The 19,831-nt window shown below is 35.3% G+C and overlaps 2 protein-coding genes across 3 annotated transcripts in view; one reads left to right on the forward strand and one right to left on the reverse strand.

Moving 5' to 3' along the window:
- LOC121371280 (YLP motif-containing protein 1-like) overlaps positions 1–2,160 on the reverse strand; it is a 69,168-nt gene extending 67,008 nt beyond the window's left edge. For both annotated transcript variants that reach the window (XM_041497056.1, XM_041497054.1), the window contains exon 1: positions 2,029–2,160. In XM_041497056.1, the coding sequence (XP_041352990.1) occupies positions 2,029–2,040 (12 nt within the window). In that variant the 5' untranslated portion in view covers positions 2,041–2,160. The remainder of the gene's footprint in view (positions 1–2,028) is intronic.
- A 102-nt stretch (positions 2,161–2,262) lies between these two features.
- The window catches only part of LOC121371281 (hypoxia-inducible factor 1-alpha-like), a 100,632-nt gene continuing 83,063 nt past the window's right edge, over positions 2,263–19,831 (forward strand). Inside the window, exon 1 of the mRNA XM_041497057.1 lies at positions 2,263–2,403. Coding sequence (XP_041352991.1) covers positions 2,381–2,403 — 23 coding nt within the window. The 5' untranslated portion in view covers positions 2,263–2,380. The remainder of the gene's footprint in view (positions 2,404–19,831) is intronic.

The following is a 19,831-nucleotide window of genomic DNA, read 5'->3' on the forward strand; positions in this document are numbered from 1 at the left end:
GCGTGTGCAGACATTATGCAGAGAGGAGGGATCTAGACTATAGCGAGCGAAGTTTCTAGGGTCGGAAAATACATTACAAAAAGAGAAAATTCGCTTGAGCAGCGGGGGTTTTGATCCCCGAAAACCACCCCCTGCACACGCACATGTCGTTATCCTTCCTCGGACGTATGGTAATCAATCTAGATGAAGAAAGCTGACCATATACGCTGACAGCGAAAAACACGCGAGCAAGGCTCACCCTATCCATGGCCAGACTAGACAACTGATAAGTTTTTATACAATGTCGCTACAACATTTAGTATTTGACCTATAAAAGTTTGTAATATTTTTCAAAGCAATATTCTACATAGAATACTCTTAAAACTGGCTGAAACAAAATTAGTCCCAGTGTGAACCATGCGTAAGTTTATCAAATTGTAGGTGTGTTTCCATTCAACATATACACAGCGTTATGCATATAAGGGTAGGCCCGGATGTCCTTTTACATCACGCCACCTTTTCTAAGATAGCAAAACTCGTATATTTTGGAGCTAGGCTACCCACATGGGGTGGGGGAATTGCAACTATTTATGAGCAGGCAAATTTAATATATGGTAGGGAAAAAGAGGAGTGATTGTGGATGGGGGTGGGCATAGCGTATGTATATGTATACGTGTTATGTAATAGGCCGAGACAGAAAATGTAATGGTGGAATGACGTACACACAAACACACACACATCATCCATATATCCATCCATCCATGCATCAACTCATCCAGCTATCAATCCAACCATCCATCTAGCGGTTAACCTGACAATCCTTTGTCTGTGACGCGTAAGCGCGTGTCGATTTTGACCCTGCGCGTCAATATTTTGTTGTTTGTTTTTTAATGTCACCGCAGTAGCTATTGCGCAGGATATACCAGAAATAATTCAGTGCCGCCTCACCTAAAATATTGTGCTTCACCATGACATTTTGGGTCCAAATGAGGTCATTTGTGGGCAAAGTCGTAGTCATTACAGTTGCCTTGCTTAGGCCTGTATGGAAAATGTGAATGATCGCGTTTAGGTTACCAAGGCGAATGAGGGAACACCATGGCCAATGAAGAGGGACTAATGTAAATGAGGAGGACCTAAAAACACACATTTTTTGCCCAATAAACCTCTTTCACATCCCCATTGCGCATGTGCGCGAAGAGAACGTCCCAACAAACATGTTGTGTGTGTACATGTGTGTACATGTGTGTGTACACACACACACACACATGTACACACATGTACACACACACACACACACGGCATTAATATTATAAACATTAAATTGTGTTTAGTCGCTGTAGACTTCTCCATTCTTCACCTTGAATATCTCCATCCTGGATCCGACTTCGATGTATGTTATTTACATGGGCGTATGGGGACTCTGATTTAGGGGGGCTGGAGGGTTGATTTGCCCGAAATTTTACCCAGATAAAAACTGCCCGAATTTCCCCCACGGTTTTGCCCGAATTTGGGGGGGGGGGGGGGGGGCAATTGCCCATGGTTATTTATCACTCCAGCAAAATAGCAATGACAAGCCAAGGATTTTCAATTCATCACTGAATACGCACCTTAAATAAAACGCAACTCCAAAAAGTATATAGAACAAAAATATATATCGGCTACTGGGTGTCTAACTATGGTAAATGTCCAAAAAGTATATATTTATTTAATTAATTATTAATTTATATTTTAATACAATATAAACTAATTTATTTCCATGTTCATATATGATTCATATAGCCTAAACATAGTCTGGTTACCCATCAAAATCACAAGAGTAGGCCTATGTTAGGGAGGGTACCAATTGGCAAGGGCAAAAGGACTCATGATATTATGGACCATGTCCCTGAAAAGGACTCTTCACTGACAATTGTAAACAATGTTAAAAGAAGGAGGCTCTGGTCTGTCCCCTCCCCTCCTTTCATGCGGCCATGTCTAACACCTACAAGCGTCACCCCACACCCTTTTTGCCAGCGTCAGAAAAAAATAACCTGTTCAAAAATCTCTTACCATGTCCGGCATTCCATCCCCTTCACAAAACCCTGGATCCACGCCTGACTTAAAAACTAACACCCCCTCCCCCACCCCACACACACTTTCATGGACAGATAGCCTGTTTGAGCTTTGCCCATGACAGCCAGTTTGAACCTTACGACCGAACACATACGAATGTTGCCGAATGCAGTCGGATCTAAACTGAGGGAAAGTGACGTCACACACACAAGAGAGTGCTCTTGCTTACGAACAAAAACAGAAACAGTGTGACTGGATTTACCCGATTATTAATTGAATTTCAACGATTTGTCACGTGTTGCCATTACTGTGCTTAATCTGAAGATAAAGTCGAATATTGGATGTGACAATGTTGTCAAAAGAAAAACGAAGGTACGTGTTTTATCATTAAAACTTCCGATAAATTACTGCACGCGATTGATACACACACAGGTCGGCCTGCTCTTGAAGTTTCGTACTTCGGTGACCCTGTGATGTTATGATCAAATCAGCGAAAACCATAATATTATTAGAAAAACGAAATGTACGATACTAAACCTTAGATAGAGCGTAATCAATTGATATTATAGTTAGATACTTGTTTTCTGTAAAACGCGGAAATATGTCAGCTGAACTAAGGCAGACTTTGACCTCAAAATTTTACAAGAAAAAAAATAGTACTATGATAAACACACGTGGATAAGCATTTTCACGTTATATGACACCATAAGAATAATTAAACAGGACACGCCCGGCCTTAATAATTACCTAACTGAAATGTGTTACTATTTTTCTTGCGTAATACTTTTGACATAATGGGATCTGGAAATGAATACGCTGGCTGTAGGGGATATTGCACTTCAAGAGTTGCACACAGCAAATGTAGGTCAGCATGTGGTTGTGTACAACTGTCAAAATATAAGCCATTCCATAAGTCTGTACTGTTCTGTCAGTTGAAGGTTAGCTAGAAAAGAAAAGGGGTATTTGTTTAATGACACCTCAGCACATTTTAAACTCTCTGGTTAACAAATGGTTATTTTGACATTTGGTTTGAAGAGAGAGGGGAAATCCTTGTACACAGCAGTACACAGCAGTAGGGATGGGTATTATGTAACCTCTTAAAGGGACACACCCTAGTTACAAATAAAATTGCACTTTACTTACATTTTATTATTTAGAAACACATTTCCATTCACCTGAAGTGCTTTTTGGTAATCCTGATGTTTGTAAAACCACGAAATGCATTTTTTGCATTTTTTCACAAGACGTTCTGTCGAGAAAAAAACGTTAAGCAAGCAAGGTCCAATCTATTTTTAGAGGGGATATTTCCATTTCAATGTCACAGACGTTGGTATATCACGTGACCGTTATCATTTTGGTTCGGTTTGTTTTCTCATGCACGGTTCGCGCAATCAACATCCGATTTGTTGTTGTTCATTTGTGAGATTTTTCTTCACAGTTCGTGAACATTTTCAGTAACAATAAAGTTCAGACAAGTAAGTGTCTCAATACAAAACGTTACAAACCCTTAAAACCAATAATTTTGCTAAGTCTTACGATATCTGGAGAGGGGATACAACCAGGACAGAACAGTTGGAACATGTCCAGGAGAGGTGAAACGAACGCACCCCAAGTCTGTGAAATTTGTCGTGACGTAGGCATTGTTGTGCTTCGAGCGACATCTACCGGTGACATCAGAAAACTAACTTTCAAAATTATTTCAAGCAATTGGGACATGGGGATTCCCATGGTATTTATCTATATCTATTTTCGCTGGATGGAACTAGGGTGTGCGGCTTTAATCAGATGTATCCTGTATTACAAACTATATCCTAACATGTTATTTACATCACTGTCAATAGTATTACATGGAACTCTATATAATAATTTTAGAAATAATTTCTAAAATGCATGATACTTATATTTTAAACCTCAAAACAAATAGTTCACCTTATATTAAAGGTAATATAGTAAATTCAGGTACAATTTTTTAATCACAAGATTTTCTTCAAATGCATTAGTACTGTTGAAACCAAAAAATTTAAATAGCAATTTTGCATTTGAATTTTTTTCAGCATTCTTAAAACGGAAACGTCATGTACTCACTTTATTGGTTATTGTAAGGAGATGCAAAGTGACGTCATTGTAATACTGATGTCATTCAAATTCAAAATTATATATATTATTACAATGCTTCGCCACATTAATATAAACGCTGGTCTATTAACCATGACCATGTCAAATTTCTATAACAAGCCGACAACGCTGTTTACACATTGGTATTTGGATAATTCTGGACAAAATTTTTATTTAAAATTTTAAAAGATGAAAGAAATAAAAAGTACCTTTTGTTAGATATATATCATTATGAGATATATATCATGAATATGTTTTATTTATTGTGTACCTTAATTATGGACCAAGAAATTGAGAAAACAGGTAGAACTGTAAATATTTAATGTTTATTGATTCACTGAGACCCGGTTAATTGATTAAGTAATTAATTTAATATTTATGAACTTGTTACTTTTCTGGAAAATAAATATACCTGGCATATTTGGGTATGTCTAAAAGTTGAGCAAAAAAAGGTAGATATTCCTTTCCTTCCATTGCTATGATTTGGCCTTAAAAAGGTAAATAGAAGAGATTTGTTTCATGACTGTTGTATTCTGAAAATATTTGTCTATCTTGTGTGTGTGTGTGTATATATATATATATATATATATATATATATATATATATATATATATATATATATATATATATATATATATACACACACACACAAGATATATATATATATATATATATATATATATATATATATATATATATATATATATATATATATATATATATATAATAATAATTACAAACTTTCCACTGAATTCTGATTGGACAATTAACATCGAAGAAAAACTGTATGTTATCCTTTGGTAAACCTCAGAAAATGACATCATTACGCCAGCTGGGACGTCATTACATAAAACAGGTCAACCTGTTTGTCATTTTAAAAATGAATTTATTGATGTACAACTGTCACAAACTGCATAAATTTATGTGAAAGATTTTAAACTAAACATCTCAGAAAATTATGTCATTACGTCAAATGGGATGTCATTATGTAAAGCAGATCATAGGAAGAACTGATATTTTAAAGTCAAAAGTAGGTATTTCAAGGCCCATTTAAAAAAAAAGTAGATATTATTATTTTTTAATTTATAAATTATATTAAAATTGTATCACTTAATTGTGCCACACCCATTCTCATGTCCCCAAATCCAGCATATGGTAGCTCATCTTAACGTAAATAACCCTGATGCAGGGTTCAAGAAATACACTATAGTTAGCCCACTGTCACGGCTAGTAAATTTTTGGTCTGGGCTAGTGGAAATTATCAACTGTAATAGTACATCTTTACGGTATTAGCCAAAGCTTACATGAGGGCTAGTTACACAGATTTATCCTTGATATTTTGTCAGGGTCCCATGTTTATGTGATTGCAGGGCTTCTAGAATTTATATAAAATCCACTAGCCATGGGGTCAGTGATTAAAAAAAATTACTAGCCACGATTAAAAATTAACTAGATCTACTTTACTTAGTTAACACAATTTTACTTTGGGGGGGGGGGGGGGGGGGGGGGCACGATATCCATGTTTACAAAATAGACAACTGCAATATTTGACCCAAAAAATGTCACTAGCCGTTGGGCATGGCAATAGTAGTTATGTACTAGCCCAACATTGAATATCACTAGACATGGGAGTGGGGCTAACATCCACTAAATGATGCAGTACACAACTGTTAAATTAATTTATTACAACAGACATAATATATATATATATATATATATATTGGGAATTTTTTGTACAGAAATTTTCACTGCCAGTTTCTTTTGGGAAGGGGTCCATGTCCGGACCCACAAAATGCCAGGATAAATTCCTGACTTACTTTCTGAAACATTTGTTGAACACTGCCTGCTATCAGTGTCTGTCTAAAAGTTCTTCCTGTTTGTGTCTAAGTTAATCCTATCTCCTTTTAGTTTTACTGTTCTTTTCTCTCCAGGTCAGGCACCTGCATTGATCAATCTCTAGAAATAATCGCAGTAGTTGCCTAAATAATATTATGTGGGCGATCTTCTTTAGAGCTATAATATATGAGCCACTATTAATATTTGTATTCCATATTAAAATCATGCTCGTGGTTCTCTTACCATAATTTGCGAACATCCATTATTTTTTGGGCTACCATATCAGGGCACAATATTTCACAAGAACCATTGTTCTGTTCGCGTGTAGGTTACGCAACTTTAAAATCACGAGAACCGCCAATCAGTTACGTGGTGAACAATTACATTCTAAAATTAATAGTACCATATAGATATCAGTAATGACAGTAAAGATCAGTTTATATTTTAAAATACATTTGAATGACCAATGTAGCACAGTAGTTCAAGTGTTTTAGGATTAGATAGGCCTAACTCATCGATTATGAAAACTATATTCATGTAACCGAACAATCGGTTACGTAAGTAAAACTCACGTGAACTGATTTTCGGTTACATAAGATTTTGAAATATTGTCCCCTGCATATATTTTGGTGAGTTTCGAGTGCTGTGTACCTTTACACACGTGTATTGATATAAATTTGTACACCTACTTTAATGTTAATTTAAATTACTGTATCACAAAATGTTTAAAAAATATTTTTAATTGATTTTGAGTGTCTAATTAAAAAAAAAGTACTGGTATCTTTTCAATGATATCCCAGCACATTTTAGTAATTTTATATTAATATTAAATTGTCAGTAAACTTTGTAAACAGTATATGTTATTTTATAAATGTGGAATGGGTTGACCAATATTGTAGGCACATGTGTAGATATAATCCCCAATTCCTATTTATAACATAGCACATACATTTTTGACATATGATCTTGAGCAATGTTTCTCAATTAACCTAGACCCATTGATAGCCCCATTTGATAAAACACTAAGAGCTAACTAGTTCTCCCCATTTAGTTTATAGTAAAGCTGTGCATACACCAGTCAGAACTGTCAGAACTGGGCACACACACATGGAGAAATCAATTTCAAAATCTGGGGCTAATCGAATAGCATTTCACATGATCGATCTCTCTCTCTCTCTTCTCTCTCTCTCTCTCTCTCTCTCTCTCTCTCTCTCTCTCTCTCTCTCTCTCTGTGTCTGTATATGTGTGTGTGTGTGTTTGCGTCCAAAGGGAACTGATGAATTGACATGTAAATCTCTAATGAATAAATTTAAAATTCATATAAAAACATATTAAGTTTTAACTTCGTACCAACTTGCAAAACAGTTACAAATTATCAAATTGCATATTGGTTAAATCTCCATTTTTGATGCAGGTATGAAAACGACTGATGAAACAGCCATGGTAGTGCACAGTTCTGGCTTTGCATTAATTGATTACTAGTAATTGATGCAGGTGAAACTGTACACCTTGACTGTTCCAATATTTTATCTTCACTCCTATATAAACATTTAGTCAAGAGAAAGCAGGAGGTGCGTGTTGAAAAAGCAGGAGATTTTTTAAATTCACACAATTTAACCCAAAATCGCAAGATTATAAAAAAACATTATCATAATAAGTTATATGAATACTATATAATGTCATATATATACTTGGCATTAAAAAAAAAAAAAAAAAAAAAAATATTATTATTATTTTTTTTATTTTTTTTAAGTTTAAATATTATTATGATTTAATACATATTTAAAAATCCCCCAGTATTTTATCCAAAAATGTTAAGAACATGAAAAAGAAATTAAAAAATTAATTAATATATTTACGGTATTACACTTACAGCCTTACAAGTTGCGTTACATTATCATTTGTGGTTAGTGTACCTAAGTACCAAAGACAAATTTATATAAATCTTATAAATTAATATTCTGTTTTTACTATAATGAGGAACAGTGGCGTGGTACTTATTTAAAATCATTATAATGATGCAATAAACATTGTATTTTCATTAATCATAAGTAAAACCTCATTACGGACATCGTGTGAAATATACCGGAATTATACCCATTTCCGTGAGTAACTTTATGTCAATGTCAAACACAACATTTTTTAATTGTACAAAAATAATTTCTTGAAGTGTACCCTTATAACCAACATTTTACTGCACAAACATACAAACACACAAACTGACACAAGTATGTTTATACAGCTAATTGATCTTTTCGTTGTCTTGCTGTGACATGTGATTTTAACATGCATCATGTGTATCGCTGTCAACTCGGAGTCTGGCAGTTCAGATTCGTCATAATTGCATTATGTAATCCAGTGGGAAGACATTTTACAATTCAGAGATGTTATTAGAACTAAATTGGATAGGTTTTTTTATATGGCAACACTGAATGTCAATACACAGCCTGTTGAATTAGCGGCAACACGCTTCGTAGCCATTATGATGACAACAAACATTATAATAACACATCATTTTATAAACTCCATGTGCTTTTTAAAAAATATAAATAGGCTATCCCACAATTTTCACTTCAGCAAAGGTTAAACAGTCGGGACAATTCGGCCTGTTACATTCTCAGAACCGAAAGTAGTCGACATTTTCCAAATGAGAAAAAAAGGCAAAGTTATTTTGACAAAATAGAATCGATTTTTTTTTATGCTTACAAAAATGTCATTTAACAGGAGAAATTGTTTCCCGCACAGGTTAAAGGATATTTGATCAAATACCGGGAGACTCCCGCGGAATCCGGGAGGGTTGACAGGTCTGTATATAAAAATGAGCTTTAATCAATGTAGTTTTATGGTCATTTTTTTTAGAAACATATTTGCTTACAAATTTTTTGTTTATGTGAGTTTGTAAGAGTTTAAAAAATAATAATATCTTATATACATGAGTTATAGCATTATTTAGTACATGTATATGTATATATAGCTACATGTCAATTCATCTGTTACTGTTTGTCACAATCAGGCTTTAAAGTATTAATTGATTGTTCAGGTACCACTCAATTTTCATAGTTTCAACAAGCACAAAAATGTAGATTTTTACATAAATAGTTTTCAGTTATTATAAATAAAGGCGATGACAATGCTGTTTATTTGTCTATTCCTATGCAGGGCTAGAAATGAAAAAAAAAAATCTACATGCACCAGGTGCATGATGAAAAAAAATTCTGCATGCACCAAAAATAAGGTAAATCCTGTTAACAATGAGAAAAATACTATTTTAATTACCTTGATTACAGTGTTGATTATCATTTTCTTTTTAATTTAATTTAACTTTTTTAACTCGATAAGATCTGTTGGTATAATATAATTAGCCTACGGAATTCGACGAGAAGTTGCGATTGAAATAATCACTGGCTGACTTCGAGTCAACTACGCGAGTAACGCACATGCACGTTCGCAATTATCTGATCAAGTGCCCATATCTGAGGTCAAAAATGTTCAAGGCAGTTACGGTACTTTGTATTGATCACAGAGCTGGCGGAGTTCAATTTGTCAGTGACGACAATAACTGTGTTATGCGCGTGGATACCTTCTCGACCACCTTCCCTAATACCGTTCACGGATATAACCGAGCTATTGCCGGCAATTTTCGCAAATATATTTCATGGAAATGACCGAAAGGGCGCCATTGTTGTAAGTAGGATTATGGGATACAAAATGGATGCGCCCATAATATAAAAGTTATTGTTTTCATGTGGCGAACAGATTACGAAATGCATACGCAAAATTCACCAACTTGAGTCTGAATCTGGTAGACAACAGGATACTAGTATACGCAATACACAGTACTTGAAAAATATTAGCATGCACCGCATGCACCCAGTTTTAAAAGTTACATGCACACGCAAAAATCAGCATGCACCGGTGCATTTCGAGCCATGCTATGGTGTCGTGTTTATATTTATGTTATCGTCATGCATGAAAGTACATGTGTGCACAATTTTTTTTTAATCCATGATTAGTTATGGATAGCTGACAAAACCCTAGTATGAAGTGGTTTGTATATATGAATACAGGCCATATGATTTCAAATTTCATGGGAAACTCTTTTCCTTTGGATCTGTGCCTTGTGATTATGGGAACCCATTGCAAACTGTTTTTACAAAATAATTATATACTGTAACTGTAAATCATGTAATTAATATGTCATGATATTATTGCGTCCGTACATGAGTGAACAAAAATCCACATCACATAAAAACCACAGTTGTGTTGTTATTATATTGTTTGGGCTTCATCTTTCATGTTAAAAGAAGGCAGTAGTTGTTTTGACAGCTACTACATAATCTGAAGCTAATCGCATGGTGGGTCGACCAGGAAGCTCTAATTACTTAAAGTAGTGTAATTAGTATAACTACACCTTATTGTTAAGGGTATGCCTCACACTTTTGTGTGGTGATTGCTTCTAATTAATCCACCAATAGGAATAAAAGGTAAACGGGTCGCTATTACAGGGCACAATATTTCACGCGAACGCAGACGTATTATTCTAACAAATGTTTTAGACTGATTTTATACACTTGATGCGCAGCACAGTAATAGACATTAACAAATGCGATATATTGCAACAGTGACAACTTGCGACCAGTCTAACTTAAATGTCATGTATAGAGTTGAGCCAAATGGTTTGAAGAAATATGCGCGGATTGTTGGTTGCGGTTATATAATTTTCTACTGTTTCATTTTTAAAGGAATATATTTAGTAATAAAATTTGTTGATTATGATTTTACAAATGTTCAAAACAGTTTAAATGTATACAGTAAACCAGAAGGTAAGAAAATTTGAAAAATACTCACATCGCAAAATGAGCTTTTTAAAAACAAAACATTTGGAACATCACTGTATTATATAACCGCTATGATATTCCAGGAAAGTTAGAATAGAATGACAACATCGAAACGAAAGAAAGATTCTTGAAGTATTCACAAAAAGACATTTAACAAAAATTGTTTTTGTATTTTGTTTCATCTTTATATTATAAAAGTTTTATTTTATTTAGAAGTATTATAGTAAAATCCTGCACATTTTTTGTATTGGGAATGAGACTAAACAAAATGCGTTAAGTTATTATTGCGTTGATGTGTTCGCCGCATTAATTACTTGCTCGCATTAATTTCATGATTTACAGTATATTATTATATATATTATTTTTGTACTCGATATAATAATTATGGGAAACAAAATTATGGTTCCATGATTTTATAGACACACTACCGGAAACAATCGTTTCTCTGCACTCCGAGGGCCTGATGAATATGAATTGGTAGAGTAAGGAACAACATAAGTACGAAGCTTCTGCTTAATAGGACCTGTTCAATTCTAACAAGATAAAATCCAATAAGACTGAAAATGGCATCAATAAGTTTTAGAATCGTACATATTTGGCCGTGAAGCTATTTCTTGAAGAATGGTGAAAAGTAATGAGAGAATGAGTTCACTGAAATAGTTTGATCCTATGATGCAACCACCTCAGGTGACTACTCTACTAACTGAGCTAGATCTGCCTGCTTACATTTTAATGACAGTAATTTGTATTTCCAGCTGATGCTTTTACTTAAGCATAGTAATAAAATATACATGTGAATGGGGTTGAACGTAACAGCGATAGCAGTTTTTTGCCAATAATTTGTTTTAGTATTCCTCGAGAATATAGATATAGATATTAATATAGATATTTGCAAAATCTTATGCTTTTGACATAAATTTGGGGAGTTGCACAAGCACAGTCTAATTGTGCTAAATTCACAGCCTGAATAAAAATTATTGCCATATTTGGTTTTAAATAAATTAAATTTTTGTTACAAAAGTTACTTTTTAAAATGCTGTACATATAGGCATGCTCAAAATTGTCATAGGTGAATATTTTGTCTGCAGCAAAAATATCTTAAGATTGCTGCAGGTAGCAAATTCTTAAGTTTGCAATACAGATGATAGATGTTAGGGCAAGGTGTTAGTCATCTGAGTATACTTTTGTGGTTTATTTATTTTGTAATTTATAAAGAAAGGCTTATTAATGATGAAATTTGAACATATTGTATCAGTTTGGGTATCCCTTAATCCTTATTTCTCTTGGGCGGGATGTAACCCAGTGGTACAGTGCTCGCTTGATGCGCGGTCAGTGTGGGATCGATCCCCGCCGGTGGGCCAATTGGGCTATTTCTCATTCCAGCCAGTGCACCACGGCTGGTATATCAAAGGCCATGGTATGTGCTACCCTTTTTGTGGGATGGTGCATATAAAAGACCCCTTGCTGCTTATCGGAAAGAGTAGCCCATGAAGTGGCGACAGCGGGTTTCCTCTCTCAATATCTGTGTGGTCCTTAACCATATGTCTGATGCCATATATCCATAAATAAAATGTGTTGAATCCATCGTTAAATAAAACATTTTCTTCCTTCCTTATTTTTCTCTGTCATTTCATTATATTATTTTGTTAGGACCATACCTACATCTATTAGGAGGATCCTCAAAAAAGGTGAAACGGACAATAACTTTACCTTATTTTTGTCTAGCTGGAAAACCCCCTTACAAAGCTACCAGGTATCAATATATGCTATTCCAAAATTAGCAATTTTCCGAATGGACTAGTATAAAAAATCATTTGGATAGTTGGATTATAACACGGAACAGTGATCTCAGCATGTTAACCATTCTGTCTGGCTATGGATCTGGGATTCTAATTATAGCATTCATTTTAACTTATTTCCATGGTTATATCCAATGAAGGTTCAAGCACACTGTCTTGGGCACACACATCAGCTATCTGGGTTGTCTGTCCAGAATAGTGGGTTAGTTGTTAGAGGTTATTGAGAGAGAAGAGGGTGTAGTGGTTAAAACTCACTCTGGGTAGGAGCCAGTACCGAGCTGCGAACCCAGTACCTACCAGCCTTATGTCTGATGACTTAATCATGACAACACTGAGGCCGGTCTAATTACAACAATGAAGACTTGTAGATATGCTTTTGCTAATTGCACTATTTTTAACATGTTTTTGCATTTATAAATTGTACTCTTCAATTATTACAAGCTTCTTTAAATGGGATAGCATGTTATCATTCAAAATACTTAAATGTAAATAAATTGCAGCCCATGATTACTGTACCCAGATTTTTTCTTTACTATCCTACATTATTTAGTCCCCAAAAGTATGACCGTCTGTGAAATTCAGCTATTCACATATTTAATAATATGATAATTTTTTGGTTAAATGGGCAAAACTACACACAGCTTTAGATTTTAATAATATGGGCACAACAGGTTTTTTGTCTGTTCAGAGCACACGGAGTTCTTTTTTAGTGCAGTAATGTTATAAATAGGTGGTAAAAAGACTTCAAGCTTTGTAGATATCCAGGTTATTTAAATCTTAACATGTCAGTGATCTTGAGGTGAAAAGTTTTGAAGTCAGTATGCTTGTACTTAATTTGGGCCTGATTTCTTTGGGCATACTTATTTGTGTTTATCGCCTTGACTTTGATGCAATCTAAACTCCTGCTACAAAAGGGTCTGAAGTCGTACACAAAGGTATAGATATTCATATGAGGTGCAGTGAATTGCAGGATTCATCGACTGATGGATATTTTTTTTACCTGCCCAAACTCAGGGTACACTAGCTAATGTAAATTATTAACTATAATACATAGGGCACTAGCCAAAGCTTCTTTGAGGATTATTGATGTTTTCGAGCTTTTTTCGAACATTATATAACCTCTGAGTTGTATTGTTAATTTCATTTTATTTTTGTGTTTATAACCAATTAAAGTTCAAGCATGCTGTCCTGAACACACATTTCAGTTATCTGAAAGGCATATTGTCACAGACAACTCACCTATTTAATGGTCTCACAAAGTATTACCTGAACAAAAATAATTTGATTTGTCCCTAAATGTACTTTATTCAACCATCTTCATAAACATCATACTCCATTTATTAATGACATTTTGTAAAAATAATTGAATTATGGCAATGGTCCATAATTCAAAAACTAAAATTGCCGAGAGGGTTGACATGGATTTCACTCCATCATGGTTCAGTTGAGGTGATGCAATAGCTAGATTTGGTTTCCAACAATTAATGTAATTTTTAGTTATTGTCCATTTTTTGAGAAATAAGGTCCTTAAATCTGTGACAGTATGCCTTTAAAAGAGTATTATTATGAAATATAAGTGTTCTTTGTTGGAAAGATGCCTATAGATACAAAATGCCTATAGATGCCAGGCCTTTCCCCAGGATTTTTTTAAGGCGCTTACATATATAGCATCATTATAAAAAAAAAATCAAGCCAAAAGAAGTGGGGTAGTAGGTTGAAAACAGTTAAGTGTTTGCCTTCAATCCATCAAATCATGTTGGGGTTGTTTTTGTGGGTTTTTTTTTTTGGGGGGGGGGTGGGGGGTTAAATCTTTTTTTTTTAAAAACCCATCAATTCCCCACCCCCAACAATTTCATAATTTGCGCCATGTTGTTGCTGTTGATTTCAGCGTCGTGTTAAATGCTTGTCACCTCACAGTTTAACAAATACATATCTAGCATTATCTAACAAACATGATTATTGTAAACTAATTCAGTGTACGTTTAACTGCAATTTGTATAAATACTGCATGTTCATTTCCTGCGATCGCGATCTCAGTGCGTGCTCTCGACCATAGCTACAAAATTAACAAATGAATGAATGAATGAATGAATGTTTAACGACACCCCAGCACGAAAAATACATCGGCTATTGGGTGTCAAACTATGGTAATGCAAATAAATAAAGTGATGATCAACATCAATATAAAAATTCAAAAACAGTGTAAAGAACTGTGCAAAAACACAAATATCACAGAATTTTACGGACACCGAATTTTACTCAAAACTTCAATTTTGTGCTGTATTGGCCATTCTCAAAGAGAATGTTACACCCCTGCACCACGGTGAGGTTACAGCACACGCAGGGGCAAAATTAACAAAGACAAAGGAAATAACGAAACTGCAGTTAGGTATTCATTGATGCAAACAACTATTGTTTTTCTACACATTTACATCAAGATTTACTTCCATGTAATCGTATTGTTCATGTCCGCAACGATGTCTCTTGACACGTGGGTGTCAGCTGACTCTGAAGCGTGACGTATATTACGCCGAGCTTTCCTCAGTTCAGCCAACGAACGTTCTTCCTAACGTTCGCGAACTATTTGATTGGTGTCCGTAGTGTCCATTTGGTTTAACGTGAAGCGCACACACCAGTGTAGCGAACGTTTTGTTTTCGCTCGGTCTGGCTGAACTCAGCCCTTGGGATAGCCGACATGTCTTTCGGCCCTAAACTGGCATGTGTATTCAAATTGACAAGCAGTGTCGGTTTGGTTCAAAGACTTTACAAAATTAAAATAATGGTGACATCTTTTACTCAAGAATTTCACCTTCAGAGATGTTTATTCAATTAATAGGTATTTTCTTTGATTTGTCTTGATGCGTAATTCCCAAGCATACATACACTATTACAACAAGCAGTTATCTGTACCACGTGACCAGCACAGGCCCGCCGACAATTAAAACGGTGCGATCAATGGACCTCAAAGTGAACATCTAAAGAATTGCAGAGATACCAAATGGAAGTGTGATAATGTGTGGTGAATGACGTTACGGATCACAGCTCCATTGTTTTGTATACATGTTACAAATTAAGCCGACACGGTCCTGCAGTTAAGGCGCTTACCAGACATGAAGGCGCTTACTTGGCTGGCTAAGGGAGCACGGGCCGTGTCGGCTTATCGCTCTAGGGAAACCCCTGGATGCACATTTAAAAATAGAAAAAGTGTATGACCAGAATTCATAAAAAAACCCACCTAACCCATTATTTCTACTTCATGGATGTGGCCATCTTTATGAAAGAAATTGTCTCCCCATAAGTGGATGTGATGTGATTACCGGAATACGATTACTTTACCTGCAGTATACATAACACGACAACAAAGCCACTACAGTAACAAAAAACAAACTATTCCAAGACCAATTTCCCAAGCAACAGCAATCGTGGTGAATTTGTTGAAAAAAGAAGAGAAGTTTATGAGTGAAATATTGCAGTCATTTCAGTTTGAGCCTGTATTTACTGCTGCTTAGATAAAAGCTAGAAAGAAAAAAACAAAAAACTATTCATCCAAAAAAACCCACCCAATGTGTGTGTGTTACAGATAATGGTAGTGTTGCGAGATGACTATACGGTACAAGTTAGTGTTTATGTGGCCACTATGCATTTATGCAGTCTATAATCGAAGTGTCTGTTGTCAGAAAAACATATAGTACCAACCAATACCGACCATGATCTTCGACCAGCTATGACCATGTCACTGGGCTGTGACTGACTGGCCTCGGTGGCGTCGTGGCAGGCCATCGGTCTACAGGCTGGTAGGTACAGGGTTCTGATCCCAGTCGAGGCATGGGATTTTTAATCCAGATACCGACTCCAAACCCTGAGTGAGTGCTCCTCAAGGCTCAATGGGTAGGTGTAAACCACTTGCACCGACCAGTGATCCATAACTGGTTCAACAAAGGCCATGGTTTGTGCTATCCTGCCTGTGGGAAGCGCAAATAAAAGATCCCTTGCTGCCTATCGGAAGAGTAGCCCATGTACTGGCGACAGCGGGTTTCCTCTCAAAACCTGTGTGGTCCTGAACCATATGTCTGACGCCATATAACCGTAAATAAAATGTGTTGAGTGCGTCGTTAAATAAAACACTTCTTTCTTTCTTTCTGGGCTGTGACTGGGTCTGAGGTAACAGAACTAAGTGGCATTATTGTGAAGGGCGAAAACAATGTCTGCCTACTACATAGTGAGTGTCGGTACAGTGAAACCTGTGTAAACTGAATCACACCTGTTATTTATTCGATTTAGACAGGATCCTGTGTTAGCATTTTAAAATTTAGAAGACTTGTGACCATAAAATTGACTGGTTTTGTCAGGTCCCGGTTTGTTCAGTATCTGATTTAGATAGGTTTCGCTGTATTTTGATCATTATTTAATTAAATATATACTCTCTTTTTTTAAAAAGAAAAATTGTGTTAAATATATATGGATGAAATATGTATAATGGTCAAAACACCTTAATTTAGCTTTCCTAATTTAAGTATTATGGATTAATTACTACAAAATCAAGTTCATTGTATGTCGATAGTGGCTTTTACACAGACAATTGTCATGCATTTTCCATCTAGTCCAGTCTGTGCCAAGTATTATAAACCAAAGACTTAACCAAGTGTAAGATTATATTTTTGAATACATAAGTCATGTACCCGGTTACTCCATACATATAGCCCTGACCCACCGGCTGCATGAACACAACACACACTGCATGCATGTAAATGGGAGCAGACGGATTGGCAGCTGACGGAGGTTGGAGATATTAATCTTGTTGGCCCCCAGGCTAGTGTACCCTTATATATAACACATTGACATATTTGTCTAAACCATGCCTGTTACAATAGCAAAAAAACTAACATAAACTTTATAATGTCATCCAAAACATTAAATTGCTTTGTCAGGACTTCTAGAATTTTTATATTCCACTAGCCGTGGGATCAGTGATTAAAAAAAAATACTAGCCACAATTAAATATTCACGAGCCCTACTTTACTTTAAATTACCGTAATACAGTTTTACTAACAGTAATAATCGGATATGTCGCCTAAAGAAGGAGGTAGAGCTTAAAAACTCACAATTGGGGGGTGTGGGTGGGGTCAGGATATTTATATTTATAAAATAGATTTAAATGCATCATTTGACAACTTTTTCACTAGCCCTTTTGCATGGCAATAGTAGTTATTTACTAGCCCAACATTGAATATCACTAGCCATGGGAGTGGGGCTACCATAATTTAGAAGCCCTGGCTTTATTCACTGTGTGGTAGACAATTGTGTTTGAAGCCATCCAAAAATAAAATAATTTACATGTGCCCTTCCTTAACATATCAATGTTCTGAGCTTGCTTCTTTTTTTTTCTTTTTTATAAATGCAGTAAACATGTTTGTGGGCTTCTTCTACATGTTAGTTTATGCATTAAATGAATATGCAAGTAATCTAACGCTTAAATATTGGTAGTGAAGTCTGAAGTCGACTTATAATATGATCATATTCTCAAAAAGTGCAAGTCTTAGAGCTGTACATACATGTAAATGTACTAGTAAATATTTGAGTCTACAACTGGAGAGCCAGGGCTTAGATTGCATCAACATTCAGACGAAACAAAACGTCTGTGCCCAAATTAAGTATACCCAAAATAAAAATGCCCAAATTAAGTATAAACATGCTGACCTCAAAACATTTAACCTCCACACCACCAAAATGCATTTCTGAATATCTAGAACCCTTCAACAGATGTGAATAGTATTTATTGTGTTAAAAAGAGACCATGCTGTACTCAGAAAAGACAAAGAACCTGTTGTGCCCAAATTAGTAAGATCTAAAGCTATGGTAGAGGTAGAGACCATTCAACAATTATGTAAATCAAGTATGCGTTTATCTTTTTTGTAATCAAAAACCAGAGCACATCTTCTTCATTAGTTAGTTACAAAACGAAATAGTTTGTTTTGTTTAACAACATCACTAGAGCACATTGATTTATTAATCATTGATAATTGGATGTCAAACATTTGGCAGTTTTGACATTATTGTCTTAGACAGAAAACCCGCTATATTTTGCCATTAATAGCAAAATTCTACAGACAGGATAACATATATACCACAACCACAAGTCATGGTAAACTGGCTGGAACAAGAAATAGCCCAATGGGCCCCAATGGGGATCAATCCTAGAGTGACTGCACATCATGCGAGTGCTTTACCACTCAGCTACATCCCACCTCTTAATTAGTCACAATAAAACAACAAAAAATGGTCACAAGTCTTGACTTAGAGTATATGTATATATTCATGTGATCAGCAGGTTTCAGGAAGCTATGTCGTACCTAGTATTAATGCTTATGCCTCATCCCCACACGTCAAACAACTAATGATATTAATTGAAATATTATGTACTGTTGTTTCAGATGTCCTACAAGTGTTGTATCTTTTTATACATTTAACACCTTTTTCAAATCAGGACTAGACATAGCCCAGTGGTAAAGAGAGCTTTCGCTTAATGCGCAGTTGGTTTGGGTTCAATACCCATCAGTGGGCCCATTGGGATATTTCTCGCTCCAGCCAGTGTACCAAGACATACATCAAAGGCCAGGGTATGTGCTACCCTGTCTATGAGATGGTGTGTATAAAAGATCCCTTGCTGCTAATCGAAAAGAGTAGCCCATGAAGTGACGACAGCGGGTTTCCTCCCTCAATATCTGTGTAGTCCTTAACCATATGTCTGATGCCATATAACCGTAAATAAAATGTGTTGAGTGCGTCGTTAAATAAACCATTTCCATTTCCATCCTTTTTGAAATGTGTTTAAATTTAACTAGATGTTTAATATGGATTTACCTGTATATATTATTTCTCCAGTAGGAGAATTAGAACAAAAGATTTACATCCCACTAAGTTATATTTATGTTTATGACTAGCTTCCAGATTAAAATGTATGCATGCTTACTTAAATGCAAATATACAGCAGACATAACTGCCAGATCTATGTAAATGTGATGTTATACTTTTTGGAGAAAAAAATTGGCACCAGGTTTATTAACATTTACACTGTTAGCTGTTTATTTTTAGATAGTCTTATTGACAGTTTAGGATGTTTTAAATCAGCTGCATGTAATAAAACGGGGGCATCGAAAAGTGCATATCGCTTCAGGCAGTCAAATCTTAGTTTAATGCATGTCACGGCATATT

The sequence above is a fragment of the Gigantopelta aegis genome, chromosome 4 (assembly GCF_016097555.1).
Source record: "Gigantopelta aegis isolate Gae_Host chromosome 4, Gae_host_genome, whole genome shotgun sequence".
Taxonomy (NCBI): Eukaryota; Metazoa; Mollusca; class Gastropoda; order Neomphalida; family Peltospiridae; genus Gigantopelta; species Gigantopelta aegis.